Genomic DNA, 24,055 nt, shown 5'->3' on the forward strand with positions numbered 1-24,055 from the left:
GCTCTTGGCATGCTTTTTGTGCTAGCTTTCACATTCAGCATGTCCTAGGAATTTCACAGTTTTTTTCACAAACTGACAACAAGAACATGGCTGAGCTTCTTTAAGCTTTCATTGAAATACCCTTTTCTTAATCTTCAATTACTTTCATAGTTCTTTTCTACATACTTTGTACTTTTCAACAATGTTTCAAAAATATTTAGGGTAGAAATATTTTTAGGCTTCCATTATTTATCTCTCCTGAGGCATAAAAAAAAGCAAAGACAGGCTCCTATTCACTACCTTCTTTATGCCATTTTTTAATTCCTATAGCATCAGTGGGACACTCCTGCTGAGTTACTGGTTTGTTATGACCCCATATTCTTTACAGACTTACTGTTTGAGGTGTTTACTTCATTGTTGCATCCTGTATTTCTTCCTCCAGTATATGCAGATTTGTATTACTTTGACTGGGAACACTAGTCTAAAAATATTTATGCTTTTTAGTTTATTTTAATTTTCATTAGTCCCAAATCACTGATGGAAAAATTGAGTAATACAAGACTGAACAGCCCCTCTTTCTGATGCCAAGCCTTTTCTGATCACTCTCTTATTCATGTTCATCATCCAATGCTTAATCCAGTTAAAACACGCTTTATTGATACTGTGCAGTGCTATATTTTTAATTAGAATATTGAGTGATACTAAGTCAAAAGGCACACAAAAGTTGAAGTGTATTATACCTACATCGTTATCTTTGGCAACCTAACTTAAAATCTCATCAAAGAGCAGAAGTAGATTTGTTTGACAAGGCTTATTTTGCACAGAACAATGTTGACTAGTATTAATTATATTCCTATATTTTAATAATTTATTAATTGAATCTCTTCTCAGTTTTCCTATTATTTCTCTCGGGAATCATGTTGGGCTAAGCAGCCTGGGAATGCAGATGTCACCTGCTTGCTCTTAGTGGAACACCAAGAAAGATGTAGCACTGCTGCTTAATGGAATATCAGTGGCATTGTTCATTCCTTCTTTAGGTCACCTAAATAGGTATTTTTTCTTAATTTTGACATGCTATATTTTCTTGTACTAGCAGAAGAAAAATTCCATCAGCAAATTGTGAAGTAAAACTGTTTATGTAAACAAACTACTGAAAGTCTAGCTATGCCATTGCTGTGCAATATATTAGAAATGAAAGCAAACTTGGTGTGAATATGGGAAAAGATGTTGCATAACTGTACTGCAGTATTACAACATGATGGTGTGTGCTCAAATTAGGAAGAGCAATTGAAGAAGTCTGAATATGCATCTGTAATTCTGAAAGGCTGTTATGTTCTTGTTCCCAGAACTGGCTTGTCAGTGAGATATAAAATAGAAATAGGTACAGTCAATTTCCCATGCATTGGGATCTTTTTCCAGATTACAAAATCCATCTCAAAGTTTTCATTTCTGTTTTGGCTTTGTGGAACTGGTGGGGTCATGATATCTGCATTTGTCTTGGATGCTTTTATTCCCTTCATGCTTGAAGTTTCTGGTTCTGAGTAGACTTTAAATTCACTGTGTCTAGGAAAGCCAGATACTAAACAAAAGCAGTGCCTAGAAGGGAGTGGATAATCTATTAACTTTTAGCTTTTATGCTGTCATTCATTCCTCAAATAGTCTGGGATAATTAGCATTTAAAATACATGGCTGCAGCTGCTGCAAGACAATGTCTGGGAGGAGAACCAGCACTTCATCTGCACAAATTCATCACCTTGTTACACTTGCAGATGTGATATCAGGAGCACTTGGCAGGAAGGGCCAGGTAAGTGACTATACTATGGACTAGAGCAGATGTACCAGTAGAACAACACTAAGTCCTGGGCTGTGTCAGGTTTGTCTGAGTCAGGGTCTGGATCATTAGGTGGCCACTGAGTGCCTACTTTTTGCTAGATATTAATAGAAATCAGGTTTACCAACAAGCAAGGCCATCCATCTCACAAAAAAACAGGATGGCAGACAGGCATTTAATAGAAAATGGTCTGCTGAGAGCTAGATGTGCTTAATCAAATCACATTGCTTAATTTTTGTCAGAGATGTGAATCCATGTTCCACAGATGTGCCAGATTATTGGATACTCTATCCTGAAAGCCATTTCAGGGTCTTCCTTCATGCTTTTCTGCTTTAAACAAGAAATTAAATATTCATTGATCCACAGAGAGAAAAAAAGAATGTAACCCTATATTCAGACTGTTATGGCAGTAAAAGGTGCATCAGCATCATCATCTGAATCTTAAAATTCCACACAGGCTCTGGTAAAATATTGTCATAAATTATGGGAATTCCTCAAAATATTCTGAATTGCAAATATGGTCTCATGGCACTGCTGGAGGTTACGATATTAGGATTATTGGGATAAAAATAAAAATTCTTCTACTCTGGAAAATATTTTTTCCCTTTATTTTTTTCATTTTTTATTTTTTTTTCCTGAGAATGATTGTATTTTGTGAATCTAAAACATGCCCATGATTAAGGTCTTTAAACAGCTAAGTCCATGCTGGTCTTGATTATTTTACTTGTGAGATTACTTTATGTAGAACTGATCTTTCAGTCTTTTGCTTTTTTGCATTTATTTCACTGAACTTCTAACCTGATACCATTCTTTTTTCACCAGACTTGATAATGGTTAGTCAGAGTTTCTGTATGTAGACTATCAATTTAAATTTCCCTGTCTGTTTTTAGATTTCTTTTGCTTCTTCAGGTTCTCAGGGCCTTGTCCAGAAAAGTGTTGAAAATCTCCAAGGATGAAGACTCCACAGCCTCTTGGAGCAGCTGTGCTGGTGCTTAACTGCTCCTTGTGCATCATTGAAATGAAACTCAAAATCAAGTCAAGTTTAACATTTGCAATTTTTGCAATACTTAAAAGAGTTAAAAGTATCTGCAAAATTCAGAAAATCTAATTTGAAACTTACCTTCATACCACTGATAAAAGATAACAGAAGTCATGCAACATCCCAATGGACAATAAATCAAAGATAAAAGATAACAGAAGTCATGCAACATCCCAATAGAGAATAAATCAGTCATGCTTGGAATGAGACACTGGACTATCTGGTTTTATAAAATTATGAGGATTTGAGTTTTTACTCCTAGTTTGCACATATTACATGCACAGTTTTAAAAATAGTTCTACATTTAGAGAGCTTGACTTGAAATCTCAATATACCTTTCTCATAGTATGAATTTCCTCTCCCCCCACTCCACTTTTATTGTATATTAACAAAATTATTATAAAAATAGGTTTCCCATACTGCTTTGTCTTTACATTGTGGTTTGATCTTAAAAATTGCTTTACTTTAGCAGTAGACTTATTTAGAATATATTAAGATGAAAATCGGGGCATAGATCTATTTTTAACCTCAAAGATTCTGCTTTGTAATGACTGTAACTGGCACAGTAAAGGGATGGAGAGGTTTGCAAAACCACAGCAACATAGATCCTGTCAGCAAAGTTTTAATTCTTTTCCTGCCTGTGTAAATTCAGGAAAGGACATAATCACTGAAAGATGATCATACTAAATAAGCACTTCTGGTAAACTGTTTTTTACCTAATCTGCAGTTAGCTGAATGTCTTACACAGATCTTCCCTTTGCCTAGTGGGATGGCCCTGTGGTGGTTCACTAAGAAAACAGGATGCACAGAGATTTTGGTCTGCCACTAGCAATCTGGGGCCCAGAGGGAAAAAAAAAAAAAGCAAGCCACTGACTTTTCAGTATTTACTTGTAGCAGATCAGATCTATAAAAATTCCTTATTAAAAACACATTTAAAACAAGGTAGTATAGATCTTGGATGCTGCAATTTTCTTATGTTTCCCATTTAATTTGAAAGTATATTATATTCTTGATTTTATGCTTCAAGTAGGCCTGTAAAAATTCTAAGGCAGAAATTAATTGCTCGTTACAAAGGATTCATCAGCTTCATTAAGATAAAAAATTAGTAGGGGCAAAATGCAGTAAATGCAATTGTCGCCTGTGTGTTGATCCAACTCCCATTTATGCCACATTAAGAATCTGTGTTTTCAAAGCTGTTGATTGCAGGGTTCTGCCTGCTGGAAAGAGATCTTCATCAGTTTAGGTACTGCAAGGTCCTGGGTAATGTCACTCTGTGTGGATTCAGGCCATGAGTGTAGATTCCAGAACAATCATGAGTTGTCCATGGATGCTTCTGAAAGAGCAGCAGACAGTGAAGATACACAGAGAATCCTTGCTCCAGCCATCCAGTGGGATATATTTATTTTCCCTTAATACATTTGACTTTGCCCAAAAATGATATTATGGTTAAACTGGCATGGGATAGATTCAGTTGGATTACCATTTAAAAAAATGCTTGAGTATCTTATTTTCAATATGAGCTTAAGTATGAAGGACTAAAAAGATGCATAAGTATCTGAATTATTTATGATTTTACATGTATCCTTACACATGATAAGTCAGAGCTTAAACAGTGCATTATGTACTTTATAAAACTATTACAAAAATCTAAGGTAAAATAAATAATGATGTAAGTAAATCCCAAATATACATAAAATTTTTGCAACCTTATATATTATGCATACCTTCCTAACATAAATCAGGGGAAAATCCAATCAGTGTATTTAAGATTTTATACCAATATTTTAATGGAATATTATTTAATAACTTTAGGGTTTACATCAAAATAATTAATCTCATATTCATAACTGCATGGCTTAGTCTTTTTTATATTAATGGAAAATTAGTTTAAAGAAGCATAATTAAAATTATACTATAGTGATTAAAAATAAAGTAGGTACTGCAATATATATATGAAAATAAGACTTCTTCAAAGGAAAATTGCTTTTATGGCTATCATTGCTTATGTATTTTAGGAGAATCAAAAAGAAGTTTGCTTAAATGACTAAAGATTTTTCAGAAAAAAGTTTTCAAAGTTTTCAAAGGAACTCTTGTTATTATTTAACAAATATTAATCATGCTTACAGAGGCTACTTGAAAAAAATTTATTACAAGACATTTGTTACCAGTCATGCCATAGGAAGAAAAGAGAGCCACAGGGCTGATATGACAATAGGGTTTGTGTATGCAGTGCTCCTCTGGTAATTAAATTGCAGGTATGTGACATTGATCTGAAATTGGAGCTGTTTGAAGTAGCAACTCTCAATCTCTATAATCAAAGGATGCCCCAAAGTTTTACTCAATCAGATATTTTGGCATGACCACTCAGTTTATGAAGCCCAATCCACTAAAAAAGTTATCTGTCCTCAATAGGCACTTCACAAAGTCCTCACTGCTTGTGGATAGTGAGCAGTCATTCAGAACTACAGCTTGGAATCTATTGCCAAAGTACAGCAGTGCCTCATTTTAGTGACTGTACTTATTACAAGGCGAGATGATTGTGGAGGTGTGAGTGAATGTCTACTGCTGTTTTTATCTAAAATTGGTTGGATCATATTTCTCTGTGCATTTATTTACTCTTTCATGTACAAAAAAGTCAATATTAATTTTAGAGTTCATATATGCATGTGGATTTGATGCAGTGATCTCAAGAGAGATCCTGGTCTTTCCTCAGGACCATGGTTATGTTTTCTAATTCTGTTTTTGAAATATTTTTGAGTGAGCATATATATACTAATATTAGCAACTTGAAACTTCAGCAGTTATTTCTATTTCTTCCCAGGTACAAACACACTTGGAAAATCAGTCTAGATACCACATACAGCAGAGCCAGAGGCACCAGGTGAAGCAGTACCTGACCCTCGATACCAAGCTGTCCAGCCAGACGCTCGCCCTGTCCCACTCTCACACAATCCAGCCAGTGGGAGTGAGCTCCATTCTCCGGAGCGGACCCATGCCTCCCGTGAGCAGTGCTGGCACTGCAGAAAGCCCTGTCACCAAGCTGCTGGCCCTCGGGGGCGAACACGAAAATGCGGTAGGGCAGAGCTGGGTGAAGAAAGGGGAACTGGGCTCTGTCTACTTCTACAAAAATGTTACATCACCCACCTTGCACTAGAAGTGGGCAAGACATGACTTTCTTAGCTTTCAAGGGGTTATGGCACTTGCTTTCTGTATCCTTTTGGATTATGTGTGTTGTTCCCTTGTGTGCCTGTGAATAGCTTACTGCAGGATCAAGCTTTTAGACTGCTGTCAGATAAAATGTACTGTTTCATCTTTTTACATACACATCATATGTTGCTGTACATTTTCTGAATATGCACTTTGCAAAGAAAAACATCCCTTTTAAAGATGGGAATTGTTTCTGTCTAAAGGTATTAACCTAGCTGCATAAAAAATGTTAAATACGGATTACCTTCAATATGTAACTGAAAAAAATCACTCAATCATTTTTCAGTTAGCTGCTATATTTTTATGTGGATTATCTTGAGTAAATTGGCAAGGATATGTTAACTTTAGTACCACCATTGATTTTAATAGAGGTTCAGCTATAATACAATATCAGATTCTTAGCCAGTGTGAGATGTCTGCCATTATGGCTTTTAATACTTCAATAGATTTCAAAAGAGACTGTTTATTAGGTAAAAGGGGAATTCCTACAGAAATGAGAAATGAAGATTCTGTAGCATGTCTTGAATTTTAATAGAAAAAAAGAATCTTACAAATACACCATGACTCATTTGAGCATTTGGCTGTATCATAGCTAAGCATGTGGGAGTCCATAAAGCTTCCTGGAGAATTCATCTGGGGCCTCTCTATTCCTTCTGCATTGACAACTAACATTTTAAGTCAGGTTTATGGATTGCTTGAGCTACTTTAAAATGCTATTTTAAATGACCTTTGTGGACACCTATTTGACCATCTCCATGCTGACAAAGTGTAGTGTGCTGAAGCTGTTCTCAGGCCTTTTGGGTCTGATCAGGAGCCTGCCCTGTACCACTGTCTGTCCTGGTGTCCAAGAGAGAGCCTGGTGAAGACTGGGAGGGTGATACCTGGCACTGGCAAGATCCTGGCAGCTTTGCAATGCTTTGGATAATCTCATCTCAGACTCAGGGGGATGACTGTCACCATGTAATTTCTTAATGCGGGTGTGCCCTGTGGTTGAAAGTAGGCTGTAGATATATTAGTAAATAATATAGAGCAAACACCCAGGTTGGTGCAGTAAACTGCACTCCTTCATATTGTTTAATTGTCAGCATTTCTTAGTATAATTTTGGCCCTGATGGTGCTTTCCTAGATAAATCTAGGCAAAACTACTGGCACATTAGTTCTGTATTCTCTGGTTTTAGACAGGGAGAGGAATGAATGTATGAGCTGTGCTGGGCCACGTGGCTAAAAACTCTGTGTTGAAAGGTCCCATGTCTGTGTGATACGTGGTTGCACACAACCATCTCAAATTCCTTCAGCTCCCAAGACCTACAGATAGTAGAGTTAAAAGTGACATGCTCATCATGAGATCTCTCCCAAAATTATATTGTGAGTGGAACCAGACCATAATTATTGAAAACTCATGCTGTACTTTGTCCAAATCTATATATGTCTACAGGCTTTCAAAGTACTCATTGTTTAATAGCAAATTATTGAGCTATTCCATCTGCCTCAGTAGTTTTTGGCTCAGATTAGATCAAAAGTGAGCATGTAACACCAAACTTTGAGTGACGCATACCATTGCAGAACGAGAGACTCCTTTCAGTCTTCCTGCACCAGTGCAGCAAAGCACTGTGGCTATGATACATTTGATCAAGTTCACAGTTACAGCTTAACTAGGCACTCCTGTCATCTGATCATGGTGCTGCAATAGGGGTGTGAGCTGACGTTTAAGAGAAAGTTGTATCTTCCTAAACCACAACGGTTTTCACAAGAATTAAAAAAAGTGAATATTGTATAGAAGTGTTTGAATTGTAAGATATAAAGTTCTGAAATACAGTTTTATTGCTGATATAAATATTCAAGATTAATTCCTCTGTATTTTAAAAATAACTTTTTTCTATTATCATTTGTAGTCATTTCTCTTTAAATATTATTTTATCAGATGGAAGAAGTTATTGAAGACATAATCAATATGGAATCAAATTTTAATGATGAAGGGATAGGTTGTTCTGAAACTCCTTTACTAATGCAAAGAACTGTAAGTATTTTTTTTGAATTTCATCTTGCTTTTTATACTAGAAAGCTTCTTTGAGTTGTTCAAGCACATCACAGTTCAGAAACTAAGAAATAGTATCAGTGGACTGTTCTCCTTTCTCTTCAGCTGGTTGCCTTTTTGTCAATAATTATTAAAGAAAAGGGCAGCAGTGTGGTGAGACATAGTTGTTTTAAATGGTCTGAATAGCACGTGGGATTCTAGCCCAGCAAAATGCTTGTTGCATAACCTAAATCTGCCATAACAGTTGGAGTTATTGATGTCTGTGCAGTGCTAAAAATAATAAGGAAAAAGAGTCTCTGGACCCTAGAAGGCCTTTTCAAACCTTGCTTAAAGATCCTTCTACCTCAACTAAAAAAGTCAAAACATCCCCATGTAATAGTTTCTATGGTACAGTGGTTTCTCCAGTGTCTTATCCTGAAGCAAGGCTCTAGTTCTGGACTTTCATACAGACAAATTGCATTTAGTTTAATAATTTCAAGGACAAATAAGAGGAATGTTACTTCTTCACAGGAATTAATGTAACAAACTTCAATTTTATGATGTCTCTTTGTGAATAAATGTGAAAGGACTAACAAAGTTAGTTATTTTTCCATATATCTTGCATAGTTGAAGAGGAAGGATGGAGCTTTTCTGGACACAAAAACACATAGAGTGTTATTATTTATGAAAGTAATACATATAAATACTTTTAATTCACTTTACAGAAGGATATATGTTGTCCTCTTTACCCTAGCTGATGTCCAGAACTATTTGTCCTCAGGGCATTAAACTGTATACCCATAAAGGGAAACTTCACCCTGATGAAGGCAGGAGGATTTTCACAGGCTTTGACAATCCACCAAGTTCACATCAAAATACAGGCAGGTGCTTGCTTTGTATTGCCCTCTGGAGAAATATCTTTTTCTGACTTACAGAACTTCACTGTCTCCAAAAATACCTTAGGAGACAACATCTCTACTCTTCTATGTTTACCACTATACAGTCCAGCATTAATGCCAATTAACATTTCCATGAACACCTGATATCTGCATGCCAACTACATAACTAATGCAACTGGACTGATTTACACATGTCTCTGTACAGAACACAGCAAAGAAATGGTCCCTGAGGAGTGAATTAATAATTTGGCTCAAATGAATGTGAGGCAGGGGAGGATAATTTCAGGTATGATAGCGTGGGATGGGGATGAGAGGCATGAATTCTGAGTTTTGAGTTGAAGTCATACTCCCTCTAAACCTTTTCAAATTGGATGATATTAATCTGTCCTAATTCCAGGTTCATTAGCCTTTATCTTCAGCCTTGAAGGACATTTGTCTCTAAAATTTATTAAATACCCTAGTCTCAATGAGGAAGGAAATATGCACTATCTTTTAGACCTTGATAGTATTGTACTTGCAAAGATTTGGGACTCTTGAAGTGCCTCTGGGACAAGTAATCGTATTTGGATTTTCATTTGTGCTGAGGAAATAAGCAGGCTGGTAGGTAAGCCAGGGAGTAGCACACATTTCCAAATAGCTCTGTTCAATACTGTGGCAAAATAAAGCCTGTCTTCAACAAGGCAGGCAAACTGCATCGGAGTGAGGAAATTGAGTGGTGTCTCTGCTTGTGCTGTCTCTTTTAGCACTGTGCAGTTTAAAAATATACAAAAGGATTAGGCACATGGAGAGATCTCAGGCATTTAACTCATGCCACTTGGTTTTATGCCATTTTTCAGGCAACATCCTAAATCTGCCAGCAAAATTTTGGTCATAAGCTGTGCAATAGAGAAAGATAGAGATGCATGTAGAAAATATTTTTTTATATCCAGTTTTTCATTATCACATTAAACATAATGAAATTTCTTTATCTGAGCCAAACATGTATGTATTACTAGAGAATTGGACTAGGAGGCATGATCAAGAATGAGAGAATATTTAATTTCCCTGAGATATGCTGGGTTTGTGCTGCACTTCAGCAAGGTCCAATAGTAGCTCCAACATGTGCACAAGGTGCCTTGCTGTGGTGACTGACATAAACATGGAATAAGTGAGATTGCACATGAGACTGAGTTGCCTCTGTATCTGGCTGATTTTGGCTTTCTCTTTAAAATTCTCCAGCATAATTCCTAAGTATTTCTAGAATTTCTTTTTAGACTTTCCTTACTTGGGATTGTCTTGATTTTGCAAACTGAGCAGAGTAATCTCTGAAATTCTGAAATTGACTGACTTGGTTTTCAGAATGTGATAAAAGGCTTAGGTGCTTTTTCAAGTGAAATCTTTTCTTGAAAAAGATAAATTCATGATGCCATTTTTCTGTCTCAGTGTTCTCAATGGCTTACTCAATGGCTGAGTAATCTTCCCACTTGTTACGGTGCAACCTGTTGTATATTGCAGTGGTCTAATGTTTACTTTAGTTAAATGCACCATTTTAATGGCACGTTAAATGAAGACATTGAATTCTGTGAGATCACTCATGTGAATAATTGCTCAAAGGCTCATTGTCTGACCCTGAATTAATGAATTACAGTTATGCATAAGAAGAATCAGAGAAGTGAAAATAAGAAATTCCTCCATCTCTCATTAAAATAATTACAACTTCTGAGGGGTGGATTATCTGGCTTGTGTTTGGACCCAAATTTATAATTTCATGAAACAGTCTGGTTTTGGGTGATCACTTAAGAATTGCTTAAACTAAGGATTTTTCTGTTTGTGTTTCTATTGTTTTTTAGAGTACTCTAATGGCAGAAGCCTACTTTTTATAACAATCTTTTAGAAGTTTGGTTAAAATGTAAGACTAGGTCCTCCCTACATGGAGGGTCTTGATTCCTGTGAAAGAATTTGTAAATTAAATTATATCTTTGCTCATAAAGCATAACTGAAATAAAATCATAACTATTCTTATGAACTATCATTTAATGAAAACTGTTTGTTCATTATGGAGAAGGTAAACTTTAATAAAAAAAGACGGCACCAATTTAAACGAATTTTTCCTTGTCATAATAATTTAGTCTTATGAAATTTTAATTAACAGACAGCAGGGTATTTATTTATTATAAGAAAATATTTTTTCTCTAAGTATCATATTAGGGGAAGCAGGTTTGTTCCTGACTGTATAAGGATAATTAAAAAATGAAACAAATAATATATGAGTGAGTTTTAGAAGTGAACTACTGTCATGTAGGCCAGATATGGTGAGAGACATTTGAAAAGTAAATACTTTTCATTTTTATCAGAAGTTCTTTATTATTCAAAATCCTTACAACCTATTTAACATTTTTTAGGGAATTTAAAGTATATTAATACTTCCTTTTTTGTAGGGAATTTAAAGTATATTAGTACTTCCAAATGTTCAGAACACAGGAAGTGTAGATGTTTAGGTCTGTTAATACAAAGCATATATTACACCATCATTAATAATTTAGGGCAGGTAGTAAAAAGCTCTGCTGTACACTGCTTTTAATATCAGCAAGGAGAAAAATTTAAGAAACATATTAAAGTAGATGTTGAGAGCATTAGTAACAGTGAAGAAAGAGTAGAGTTAAAAAATAGGTTCTCTGTGCTTTTCAAGGTGTGATTTAACAGTGTGTGATCTTATGAATCACTTATTTGTACTAAATGTTGTTTTGTTTTGATAATGTATATATGCAGCCCTAGGACTCATGAGTAAACCCCGTAATCTAGTAACAACAGAGGAGATCTGTATGAAAACAGCAATTTACCAGTACTTTCATTCAGAAATAATGGTTACAGTCCAAATAATCACTGTACAACTGGGATAATGCTCTCTACTTGACATGCAGTCCACTAAAACTTATGTCAAAAGCATTAGGAGATTGGCTGGCTTGGAATAAGAATGAAGTGAGAGGAATTTTATGTTCTGTAATGGCAAAGGCCTCTCTTGCACAGACCTGGGTGGGACCAGCAAGAAAAATAATTTAATCTTGTGAATATTTTCAAGTATTCTAAGTTGTCTTTTTTTCTGGTGCATAAGAAAACAAGAACTTTCAGCACTATTTTTGAAGAAGCCTGGGGAGAGAGGCTCCGTAGCAGTTAGGTGGCTGGCAATGAGAGCTAAGAAATAGTTGCACAGCAGTGCTTCAGGCAGAACACTACCATGAAATTGGATTTAAAAAAGTTACCAGGAGAGACCCAGCTGCTGGTATGTTGAATCAATTCAGCTCCATGTTGCTGGAGTAGTCAATACTCAATGACTGAACTAAATGGAGCCGTTCCTTTCAGAATGGAAAAAAATTGAAAGCTACTTCATGGAAAATATTATCATTGGATTTTTTCCATGTCCTGTACCAAATAAAGCTAAGAAAAAAATGTTTCCATGTTGATGTAGGAAGAAATTATTTACTGTGAGAGTAGTGCTACATTGGAACAGTTTGCCCAGGGAACTTGTGAATGCCCCAACTCCAGCAGTGTTCAAGGCCAGGCTTGATTAAGGCCTTGAGCAACCTGGTTTGGTTTCTCTGCCCATGGCAGAGAAGGTTGGGACTAGATGATCTTTAAGGTCCATACTAACCCATTAACATTCTATGATACTATAATTTAATTTGTAGTATTTAAGAAATGTTTTCTTTAAGCATCCCCTTGAATGACCTTAGCAGCAGGAATGTCGAGGGAAGAAGAATGAAACCAGTACCAGAGAAGGGAAGCAAAGCACCTGGGCATGCTGGAAGTCAGGGGTTGTGCCAGCTGTGAGTTATGTGGGTTATCAGGTATTCTAAGTTGTGGCAAAGGTGGCAAACTCGGTAAAGGTGGTGCCTTACAATGGGTCACTCTTCAGGAATTTTCTGAGGCTTCACTGCTTCATCTTCATTTCATATACTCATAGTTCAGTATTTTACCAAGATTGGGAGCCACTGTTAATTTCCAGTGTGCTTGGGAGTCAAGTCAGTGGGATTGCTTCACTTCTGCCACTCTTGCAGGAAAAGAGCTTGTGGAGAAAATCCTCAGTGGCTGTATTTGTTTTGCTCCTTTGGCATTTGGAAAAAAAACCTTGTGTTGTACAGGTACAGAGTAGAAGTTATATCAGGATAGGACAGACAGGTATTTTCCTTTAATTTTTATGATTCTATTAACTGCAGCTGTTATAAAGTTCTGATTAAATCAGTTAACTCTGCATTTGATTTTAGGGAGGCACTATTAGTAAAAGCATAGTTCATTCTGTCTGCAAAATCTCACTGCTATTACAAGGTCTTTGAGGTCACAGTTTCTCATCATGACAGTAATAATTATTTGTTAAATATTGATGGTGACCATCTGGATGGATTGCAGAATCTGCTCTCTGTCTTATTCTCAGGAATCATACAATAGGAAGAAATTCAAGTAGGTATTCTCCAAAGTATTTTATTCAACAAGTGCTCTAATTATTCAGTCATGAAATAAAGCCAGCTTTCCACTAGAGGTGCACAAAGCATTGCTGATCTAGGCAGCCCCCTATGAGTTCTTTTTATTTAGTGAATACTGATGTAATTTGGCAACCTTATAACTTGATAAAATCTGCTAAAGTTCAAAACCATTTTAGAGAAAGGGCCAGAGTAAACATTAACAACCTCATTTGCTTAGGTTGGCTAACTTGAAAAGGCTGCATAACATCAATGAAAATGCTTTGTCAATCACATTCTACACTAGATTAGTCTTAAAGTCCAAGGAAGAATCAAAGTTCACCTAAGTATATAAACTTCTGTCGAGCACACTCTGGTATCATTTACAAGTTTAACGAAAAAGAAAAATGAAGGAGAAGAAACAGTCAGTAGCTATTGAGGAAATAATAGGCGCCTCAAAAATAAAACTGGTGAGCAAATATTTTCTTTGTCTTCCTTCAATACTATAAAAGTGTTAGGTAGGAAATTGTGTCTTTCAGTTGCTTCAGTTGCAAAAAAACTAACTATGAAAAGCACAAATTCAGAACTCCTCAGGCCTGTTTGGTGCATCTGGAAGTATCTTTTGTTATCATTACCATTGCTGTTTTGAATGTCATACGAATGTCAGATGAAGGTTTGTTTTTGGTATTTCACACAATTTAGTAGTTTAAGGTGGAAATGGGCAGTGTACAGCCCTTTTGCCTGCATGCTGTAGAAAAGGTCTTCATACAACAGAACATGCATTACTTTGGGTCAGGAGAAAAATTATTATCTACTTTTACATAGCTGCAACATTCAAGAGCTGTGTAAAATGACCAAAAAGTTCAGCTCTGTCTCTGGCATGCTAACAGACCAATGTTACTAATCCTGCTCTATTTTGGGGGTAGAACTCTGGCTAAAGGAAGCCAAAAGACTCAATCTTCATGCAACTGTAGTAAAGTGTCCATAACTCTGAAACTAAGGGAAAATTTCTTTTTTCCTCTCTGGTTTCCTCTTTCTAAAAGGCAAAGAGACAGAAATGAAGGATTATTCAAAAATATGCAGTTGTTTATATGCAAATACCTTTTACAAACATGGTCTTTATATCAGACCTTAACAATTTTTTAACAGTAGTGAGAGAAAAGGATAGTTAATACAGGTTTCTAATTGTCTCAATATTCATTTCTTATTAATTCCAAGCCCCTGTGCAGCAGGATCTGCCAGAAAATTCCTGTTTGTGGCCACCAAGAAGATTTTGTTTTATTCCAAAGCCTCTGCTGCATCTTGTGCTGTTCTCTGTATACAGCAATGCAAGACTTGAAGACCTTAGGATGTGGCAGGCCATAGAGAAGATAATACTTAGCTCACTGCTGTCTGCAGCATACAGGTTATGATGCCTTCTGGAGAGAAACTGTATGAATTTCCATCAATGGCATTTACATAGGTTGAATAAAAGGCTTGTGAACTCAGAGGCAACAACAGTAGCCACTTTTTTCTCCAGGTGCTGTCAAGCTTTTTACTGCAAGACAAAACTGGGCTGTGGAAAGCAAGGAGTTCTTGAAGTCCATTTTGATAAATACACTTCCAAAAGTACAACTGATCATCTTAGCACTTCCTTTTCCATCAACCTAGGCCTTCAATGACCTTTAATATATGTGTAAAGTAGTTTATTAAGTAGCTGACTATTTACACTATATTTAAAGTTATATTTATACATATTTATACTTACAGTAGAAATATGCATTTGTGAATTTATATGAAGTCAAACCCTACTGAAAGGATTTTCCACCAAAATGAAATTCTGCATGGTACACCCATGTGAACACACTAGAACATAAAAACCTTACTGTAATATGTTCAGAGACTTAGGTGTTAGATGACAGCTCAGAGGACATAATATAAAGCATAAAATATATTAAGTATAAAACATAAATAAATAAATCTCCATCAGCCTCATTTTTTCCACTGTTTTTGTGCTTTACATTGTTTTTAGAAGAAGAATTTAAATGATTTGATATATGCATTTACATGCTGTATCCAACAAAATTGAAGTAAGGTGGAACCAGGAATTAGTGCATTAGCTGGTGTTACTTGTGAAATAATAGTAAAATAGCTAACAGATCTACCATTTAATTGGCATCTTTTGTTTTCAGAACCTGGGGTTTAGAGGGCAGTACTCTTACGAATTGATTTCCAGCTGCAAGTTGAATGATGACATTATCACAGCATCACTTAACTTCTGGACTGTGTCTGTTAATTTTGTGATCAGAAAAGTAAAAAAGAGCTAAAACCATACAGTTAAAAGGCAGTAATTGAAATAGCATATATGTCATGCAAAGGGTTGATTCTCCAGAAAATTCCTTTGCTTGGTCATATTTGATCAGACATTTATCTAGACAATGGACTTCTAAGTATATGATCAGGGCAGAAATGTACTATGACTGGAATATGAAGAGAGTTCATTTTTCTCTGATGAATAATGAACCATCTTGATGATCATTATTGGACGATAAAAAATGAACCAGTTTTCATGCATAATATATAATATCTGATATAATATATCTGAACATTAAGTCCCTGGTTGAGGATTGTGTAATTATAAAACATGTTAAAGATAAATATAGAAGGGGATACAATTTGTTCAGATGAAAACAAATCTGAGAAGGATAGTATTTTCTGCTAGTCTCTTTGCATAATAAAAAGAGAAACTGGAACATTTTTGAATCGTTATTGCTGAAGACCATTTGTACTCAAATATAAGTATTTTATATTGCAATTGCAAAAGGACCAAGAAAATTTAGGTGTAAATGGGATCTTCTAAATTCTGAAAAAAGTCTACTACAAGTTCTTTGGCAATTAATAGTGCAAACACATCCTTACAAATAAAAAGGATAACATAGTTTATGTTCAACTTTCTTCAAGCAGCACAGCAATTAAGAAAGAAAGCTGAACCCTAGTCATTCCTGCACAGTACTTGTACTGACAAGAATATGCATCCTGTCTGCAATAAATTTGAGAAGATGAAAAGTCACAATTTATTAAAACACACATTGAAATACAAAAACTCCCCCAGTTTTCCTCTTGTCAAAACCTGCAAACACCCATTATACCAGGTATTGTTATTTAGAAAATGGATTTGTTAATGTGTTAATATACATTTATTGATCAACTCACTATTTGGCCAAATTCAGTGCACACTTTGAGGTCAATCTGTGAACTTGAGAGATTGAGAAAACATTTTGTTTACCTTTCATAAATAAATTGTAAAGGCATGACAAACAATCAATTGTGTTTTTGTGTTTGGTACCCCAGTAACACAAACACAAACTTTTTTGACATATGTGAAATGAACTGTGGACACAATTCCATATTGAGATTTTTGTATTTGGGATGCATATATGGGATAATAATGTAAACATTGTGCAAAATTCCTACTTTTGTGGGTTTTTAAATTTTAATTAAAATGATTAGGCAAGAAACACATTGAAATAGATGGGTGCTAAATTCTTTTGTGGCTAAGAAGTTGCCTCATTTTACCAAACTGTTCCTTGAAGTGTTGCTATCAATTAAGCTCCTGAGAACATTATTTAAGTGGGATATAGTTAAGGGTGAAAAATTACAAAATATTGCACTAATCTTTTGTTTTAGATGCAGTTTGAACAAATACCAATTTTTACCAAGAACCAAAACAAATTTTCTCTTGCAGATACAGTACTCAACCTTTCATGTTAGGCAGCTAAGTCTCTCTCTTGTGACAAGTAAAGCCCCATGTGTTGTGGTTCCCTGTGAAGTTTGCCAAGTCTGCAGGTGCAGTACTGACCATCTGACCACGTGTAATAAGGGTCAGTGATCCTCAGAACGGTCTGCACAGCACAGCAGCTGCTGTGGAAACATAACACACGCTGTTACTGCAGGAAACAGGCACACTTGGTGGGTTGTTTGTCTGCAGCTATTAACCCTAGAAAAAAGGGTAGCAAAGGAGTTTCCTGCTAGAAGGACTATTCCTGCAACTTGCTTCCTGCTTGCCTCTTTTCATGAGAACTTCTAATCCAGACAGAATGAAGATGTGTGGTAGAGGCAGTCTAGTCCTTCTTTGGGGACATCCTGACTTTTCTAATCACGCTTGGGCTTGTGAGTGTGACTGTGAGGAAGTGAGACCCTTGGAGAAATGGCAGCTGGGTAACAGGACAGTCTATCCTGTTGTCTGTTTGCAGGTTCCTCAAGGGAAAGCAGGCTAGCTGATGAACTGTTTTGACCTGTCAGGACAGTCCAGATACCTTTGATGAAGAGCTCTTGATATCCCAGGGTTTAGCCATTTTAGACAACTAGAATATTTTCAAGTGTCTGTTTTTTAAAGATATACACACCCTCCATCATTCTTGAGTAGTGGCATCCTTTGGGCATATGGAGAGCTGTTTCTTACTGGAATTAATAATTTTTAGCTAGTCCTGTATATTCAAGGTTTGCTGTTGACAACCTTGTGTATGAACACATTTTAGTGAAATGCAGTACAGGTTATTTAGAAAGTAACTGAAGAGAATTCCTTTCAGGCTGAGGAGCAAGGTAAAGAAATAATAAAGTTTTTCTATTCAAAATAAAAAGATATTAATGAAGTTCACCAATAACCAATCCTTGATTTCCGTTTACTTAATATTTTCATTAGTGAACTTGAAACAAAAAAACACTGATGGAATTTACTGTGGCAGCAAAAATAAAAATATTGCCAATACAAAAAAGAATGAGGATATCATAGAGGAAGAATTATATGACTGTGATGACAGAATGGTCTAAATGGAAGGAATGTAATAGTACTGAGTGGAAGGTCATTCATTTAAATACTAATAACAGGAATGTCTGCAGTAAGCTGAGAACTCATTAACTGGCGATGACAGAATAAGATCTGGTTACATTAGTTGTTCGGGGGATAACTATAAGCCATCAAATGATGGGACTGCATAAAGGAGATAAATATGATCTTAGTATCCATCATGAGACTGATTTCCAAGAGACATGAGGAAATATCCAGTATGGGATTCACTGAGCATGAAACTCTTTGAATGCTATAGGCAAAATAAGGTGTCCACCCTTCAGAAAACCCAATGCAAAGCAGAAAAGGTACAGAGAGGCTCTTGTTGGAACATAGTATTGCATAGGAAGTGTGTCTGAAGAATCATGGCCTGTCCAAATTAGCAAAGCAAAGTCTCAAGGGACTATGTTCACTCCCAGTAGTCACCTGGGGATATTAAACAATGACACATGTCTTAAAGGAACACAAAACAAAATAAAATTTGTCTACAAATGGAAATAAAAGATAAGCTTTTTGACAATAATTTATGATCATTCAACTTTTTTAACATTAATCCAAATAAAAATATTGGGGATATGAAACCTAATTAATTTTAGACTGAGAATAATTGGCTCATGAACTAGATTATGTAATTATATGAAATTAACTCAGTGTCCAGGAAATGCTTTCTAGTCCAGACTGGGCATTACCATTTTCAGCAGAATTCTCAAATTAAGAAAAATCTAGTTTTGGAAAATGGTTGGGCTGTTATTTTCTAGCTGTGCAAGACTGATTGTGTTACAATCATGATCCTTACATACTTGAATTTTACTGTAAGGCAAACATCATGCAAAGATTGGCCAAAAGGGAGAAATTCTTAAATAGTATGTGATCGTGCAAGTGAACGTTGTTGTGGCATAGACCTGTTTAAGGACTACAATGAATAGGCGCAGACAACCTGTATTCATACATTTTATTACTGCATTCAGCATCCTTCTCTTGGAAGATCTGGAAATTCTATTAGTTTAAATCTTGCTTAAAATTACATTATATTTACCAACAGCTATCATGTTATAAGATTTGGAATACCACATAATTTTCTTTCATAAGGCATTATCTTTCATGTAATGTTTTCCTTTATAAAATCCCCCAAACTTGGCTTTAGAGACTACAAATTTTGATCAAAGCTGTCCATTTCTAGTCATCCATGCTGTTAATAAACCCTTAGTATTTGCTGCACAATCCTGCCTGCACAGCAGTTCAGACCCAAGGATTGAATATAGCAATCTTCTCTCGATGACACCTCCACAGTACTTCCCTTGGACACTGTCAGCAAGCACAAGGTCACAGGCACCTGTGAGGTGTATTGACTCAGGTAGTCCAGCTGAAGTTTGCTTTTATAATTGGTCTAAGCTTCAAAGTTGAGTGTCTTTCAGGACTGAGCCCCATGAATGGAAATTCTCATGTTCCAGTCCTTGCACACAGGCATTGAAGATCCCATGACACTTTATACAAAAGGAAGAATGTTAACCCCAGTGTCCTTGCCAAATGCTAACTTCGTTAATTACAGCCTGCTTTCTTCAATGCTCCTTGCAGTTTTAATTAGAAATTGTATTATTCTCTTCCTGTACTACATTGTCACTGGTTATTCCCAGTTAACCATTTACTGTGCTAAAGGTTGTTATCTTTTGTCCAAAGCTGGCTGTTATTTCAGAAGTAGGAAAGATGGCGTATTATATTCTGCTATTTTTAATATTTCTGTTCTCATTCCTTATAAGCCACTTGCATTTAAATTCCTAGATACATATACATAAATATAGATATCATGAATGCAAGGTTTGGAAATTATGTGATTTACAAGGAGTTCTCAAAACAACACAGGTGTGAACCAATATGACACCTGCAAGATAAATTATTTGCTGGTACCTAGGAATTTTCATACCAAATGTCTGTTTCCACACCTAAATTGAAAACAAGAACATGCTTTTGATATGGTGGAATCAATTGGATTTTAAAATAATTTTGGGATTCATCAAGTTTCACAGTACTATAGAATTGTAAGATCATCACTGTATACATATTGTATAATTGTGCTTTTTTAAGTGATTTGCACCTTTAGTAACATTGAGTTGAATTTTTGTGAAATAATGTGTGTGTGTGTGTGTGTGTGTGTGTGTGTGTGTGTGTCTGTGTGTGTATATACTTATCGTTTAATTTTGGCCTGGAAGCTATTTGAAACCTCAGTTTTTTTGCAAAAACTTTCCCTGTTTAATGGACACTATAAGGAATAAATTGCATTACAATGTCTGGAATTTTGGTACACATCCAAGCAGCTAAATATATTTTGACTCACACTTTCTATAATATATTGTGCTATATGTTTTGATTTTATAATATGAAAATTAGTTGCTTACAGATGTTTACATTTCTAAGAGAACTTCCTGTATGTTTTCTCATGTTGTATCAAAATCAGCCAATTTCTACTGTAAGATTGTTCTCAGTGTTCAGTAACATTAGCAAAGAAATTCCTTGGAATTTTCTATGCTTGATACCAATGAAGAGCAAATTCAGAGAGACAATTTCAACAAAATAACACGATTTTTGACTGTATATTATAAAAGTCTCTGGTAATCAGAAAAAAATGATTAATTTAAACTATGTCTTTCTTATGTGATTTTTAAAGTGTTTATTTGGAAATTTTCACATTAGGAAATGTGCCAGTGAGATTTCCTGAGAAGGTACACATGGGAAGCCTGCAACATTCACACCAAACTTTCTTCAGAGTCAAGAATAAAGGACAGAGATCATTCAGTTCATTTGGACACATTCAAGTGTCCAAAACATTGATGACTCTCTATTTCTCCTCCTGATGCTGAATCCTGACATTGAGAATTAATCCTTGCACACTTATTAATAGCAGATTTTTGTGCTGTGAATGAAGACAGTGTGTCAAAGGGAGACCACCAGTGGCCATATCCACAAAGCCACTTATCTGTCGTAGTGGCCATTGCAATATAATTGAGATTTCTACTAAATTCACAGAAGAAAGACACATAAGAGATAGTGCAATTGACACTAACTTTCCATGACATTTCCTGTCACCTGCATCAAGATGATAGGCCTGTAGTTCCTCCATCTTCCTTCTGGCCCATGTGGACATTGTAGATGGTCCACATTTACTCCAGTAACTGTGACCTTGCTAACTGTGACTCAGTTAGTCATAACTTCTGGTAAATGACTCAAGATGGTTCAGTGAGCTTTTCTGCCAGCTCCCTCAGGGCCCTCAGGTGCATCCTGTCTGGCCTCATGAACCTGTGTCTATCTAAGTGGTTTATAGCCTGTCACGGAGCATTTCCCTTGGATCGTGAGCTTTTTATTCTGCTCTGTCTCCCAGGTCAGGTGGCTGGGTACCCAAGGAACAAATAATACTACTCTTAAAGACTGAGGTAAAGAAGGCATTAAGTACTTCAGACCTTTCCTCATCCTTTGTCACTGTATTTTTTCCCACATCCAATACAAATTCTCCTTACCCCTCTTTTTGTTGCTGATGTGTTTATAGAAACATTTTTCATTGCTTTTTACAGCAGTGGCTAGATTAAACTCTAATTAGGTTTTGGGCCTTTTAATTTTCTCCCTGCTCATCCTCACAACACTGTTGCTGTCCTCCTGAGTTGCCTGCCTCTCCTTCCACTGTGCTTTTTTCCCCCTCCATTCCAGCCAAAGCTGTAACTTCAGCCAGGCCAGGCTAGTCTTCCTCACTGGCTCATCTTTTCATACGTGAAGATGTTTTGATCCTGCTCCTTTAGCATTTCCTTCATGGTTCAGCATTTGTGGACTCCTTTCCCCTTCAGGACTGCCTCCCAAGGGAGTCTCTTAACCAATCTCCTAGACAGGCCAAAGTCTACCCTTGGAAAGTCCAAGTCTTGCTGACCCCTCTCCTCACACTTTAAAGACTAAAAAACTTTATTTTTTCATGATTGCTGTGCCCAAGGTGGCCTCCAAATGTCACATCTGTACAAGTGCTTGTCTGTTCACAAACAGCAGATCCATTGGTCACCTTCCTTACCTGTTTTGCTCACCAGCTCTGTCAGGAAGTTAGTTAGTTGTCACACACTCCAGGGATCTTCTGCACTGTTTCCTCTAGGCTGTTGTATTTCCAGACAACCTCTGGTAAGCTGAAGTCCCCCTCAAGAACAAGGGCCAGCAATCAGAAGACTTCTCTTGGCTACTTATAGAATACATCAGTTGCCTCTTCATCCTGGTTGGGTGGTCTATAGCAAAATCCAGCTAGTAAAACTGCCTTGCTGGCCTTCCCCCTGATTCTTACCCACAAACATTCAACCTTAGCATCCCCTTAAGCTCTAGACTGTACAAGCACTCCCTAAAATACAGAGCTACCCCACTGTCTCTTCTTCCCTGCCCATTCCTTCTGGAGTAATGCTTATGTGAATCCTTCTAATTAGTGAGTTGATAAGAATTTAATCATCAGTCGTTGAATAACTTGTGTTTGGGCTTAATTTTTATCATCTCCATATAGAGTGGTGATTCTGTTTTCCTAATGGCTGGTAAAAATTGTGAAATGACAAGGGGAAGAATGCTAGAGAGCATCTGCATGAAACAAAGGTGGTGTGGTACATTTGGCAGAGATGCTCTGCAAAGAGAATTACACAAATCGGAGGGCTGGACAGTCACTGAATGAAGGTTAAGACAAGTCTTGGATTCTGCATCTGGAATGGGGCAACCCTACATGTATGTACAAAGTGAGGAATGAGATGGTGGAAAGCAGTGCCACAGAAAGGGGCCTGAGGGCTGTGGTCAATACCAAATTGAACTTGAGTTAGCAGTGCCCTGGCAGCCAGGAGGGCCACCTGTGTCCTGGGGTGCATCAGGCACAGCATCGCCAGCCGGGCAAGGGAGGGGATTGTTCAGCAGTTATAGGGAATTGCCTTCACCAACAGTGTAATTAAATTCAGCTGAAATATCTACCTGTGGTTTTAAGTTGAATTTACTCATGCTCTTTTGAACCATCACACAATTTTGAACCAAAGTTCAAAAGAGGTGTGCTGGTATTATTTTTTCCTTGCCAGCTAAATTGGCCAGTCATGAACTTTTCTCTTGGATTTGGACATTGTCATTTAAATTCACACCTTTGTGAATGGACTTTAGAAATTTAACTATCTGTCAAGGATAAATTTGAATTTCTGTCAGGAAATGAGCGCTAATCAAGTATCTCATGTTTATGCCAAGCTGTGGTTTATTTTTTATGTCATTCTATTTTCTTATCATTTGGATAAACCACATTAATTTACATGAATGTAGGAAGTAATTAAATAAGATGAGAGCTAATATGAGTTCACTCTTGTAATGTAGTTATCCTATCACTGGAACAAAGAAAATGCAAAGGTAAAACTAGTGAATTCTGTAATACTTGTCAGTTTACCCCTTGAATGAACAAAGGTATATAATGTGAGAATGCTCTTAGCATTCCAATCCTGCATATTAAACATAGCTTGTTCTGAGTAATACTCATCTGAATTCCAAACATTCTTTAAAAAAGTATTTTCATTGAGAGATCAAACGTATAAGCAGATTTTCAAAACTGACTTGATGTTGTGATTTCTAATGGTATTCAAGAAGTTTCATTTTTCAAGTAATAAAGCTCTAGTTTAAAAATGAGTGTGTTACTTATGTATGTTCAATAAGAATTCTGACTGCTTCATTTCATAGTATGTAATAGAACTGAGAGAATTTAACTCAAATTAGATTCTCAGATGATCTAATAATGTTATTAGTTAATTTAACAAAATTATTATTTAAAAATAAAGCTAATCTAAAATTTCAGTTTTAAC

The 24,055-nt window shown here is 36.2% G+C and overlaps 1 protein-coding gene across 1 annotated transcript in view; it reads left to right on the plus strand.

Moving 5' to 3' along the window:
- Positions 1-1,734: 1,734 nt before the first annotated feature.
- TFEC (transcription factor EC) overlaps positions 1,735-24,055 on the plus strand; it is a 37,684-nt gene continuing 15,363 nt past the window's right edge. The window contains exons 1-3 of the mRNA XM_031503703.2: positions 1,735-1,783; positions 5,671-5,922; positions 7,978-8,073. Of these exons, the coding sequence (XP_031359563.1) occupies positions 5,842-5,922; positions 7,978-8,073 (177 nt within the window). The 5' untranslated portion in view covers positions 1,735-1,783; positions 5,671-5,841. The remainder of the gene's footprint in view (positions 1,784-5,670; positions 5,923-7,977; positions 8,074-24,055) is intronic.

Source organism: Lonchura striata, chromosome 5, assembly GCF_046129695.1.
Source record: "Lonchura striata isolate bLonStr1 chromosome 5, bLonStr1.mat, whole genome shotgun sequence".
Classification (NCBI taxonomy): Eukaryota; Metazoa; Chordata; class Aves; order Passeriformes; family Estrildidae; genus Lonchura; species Lonchura striata.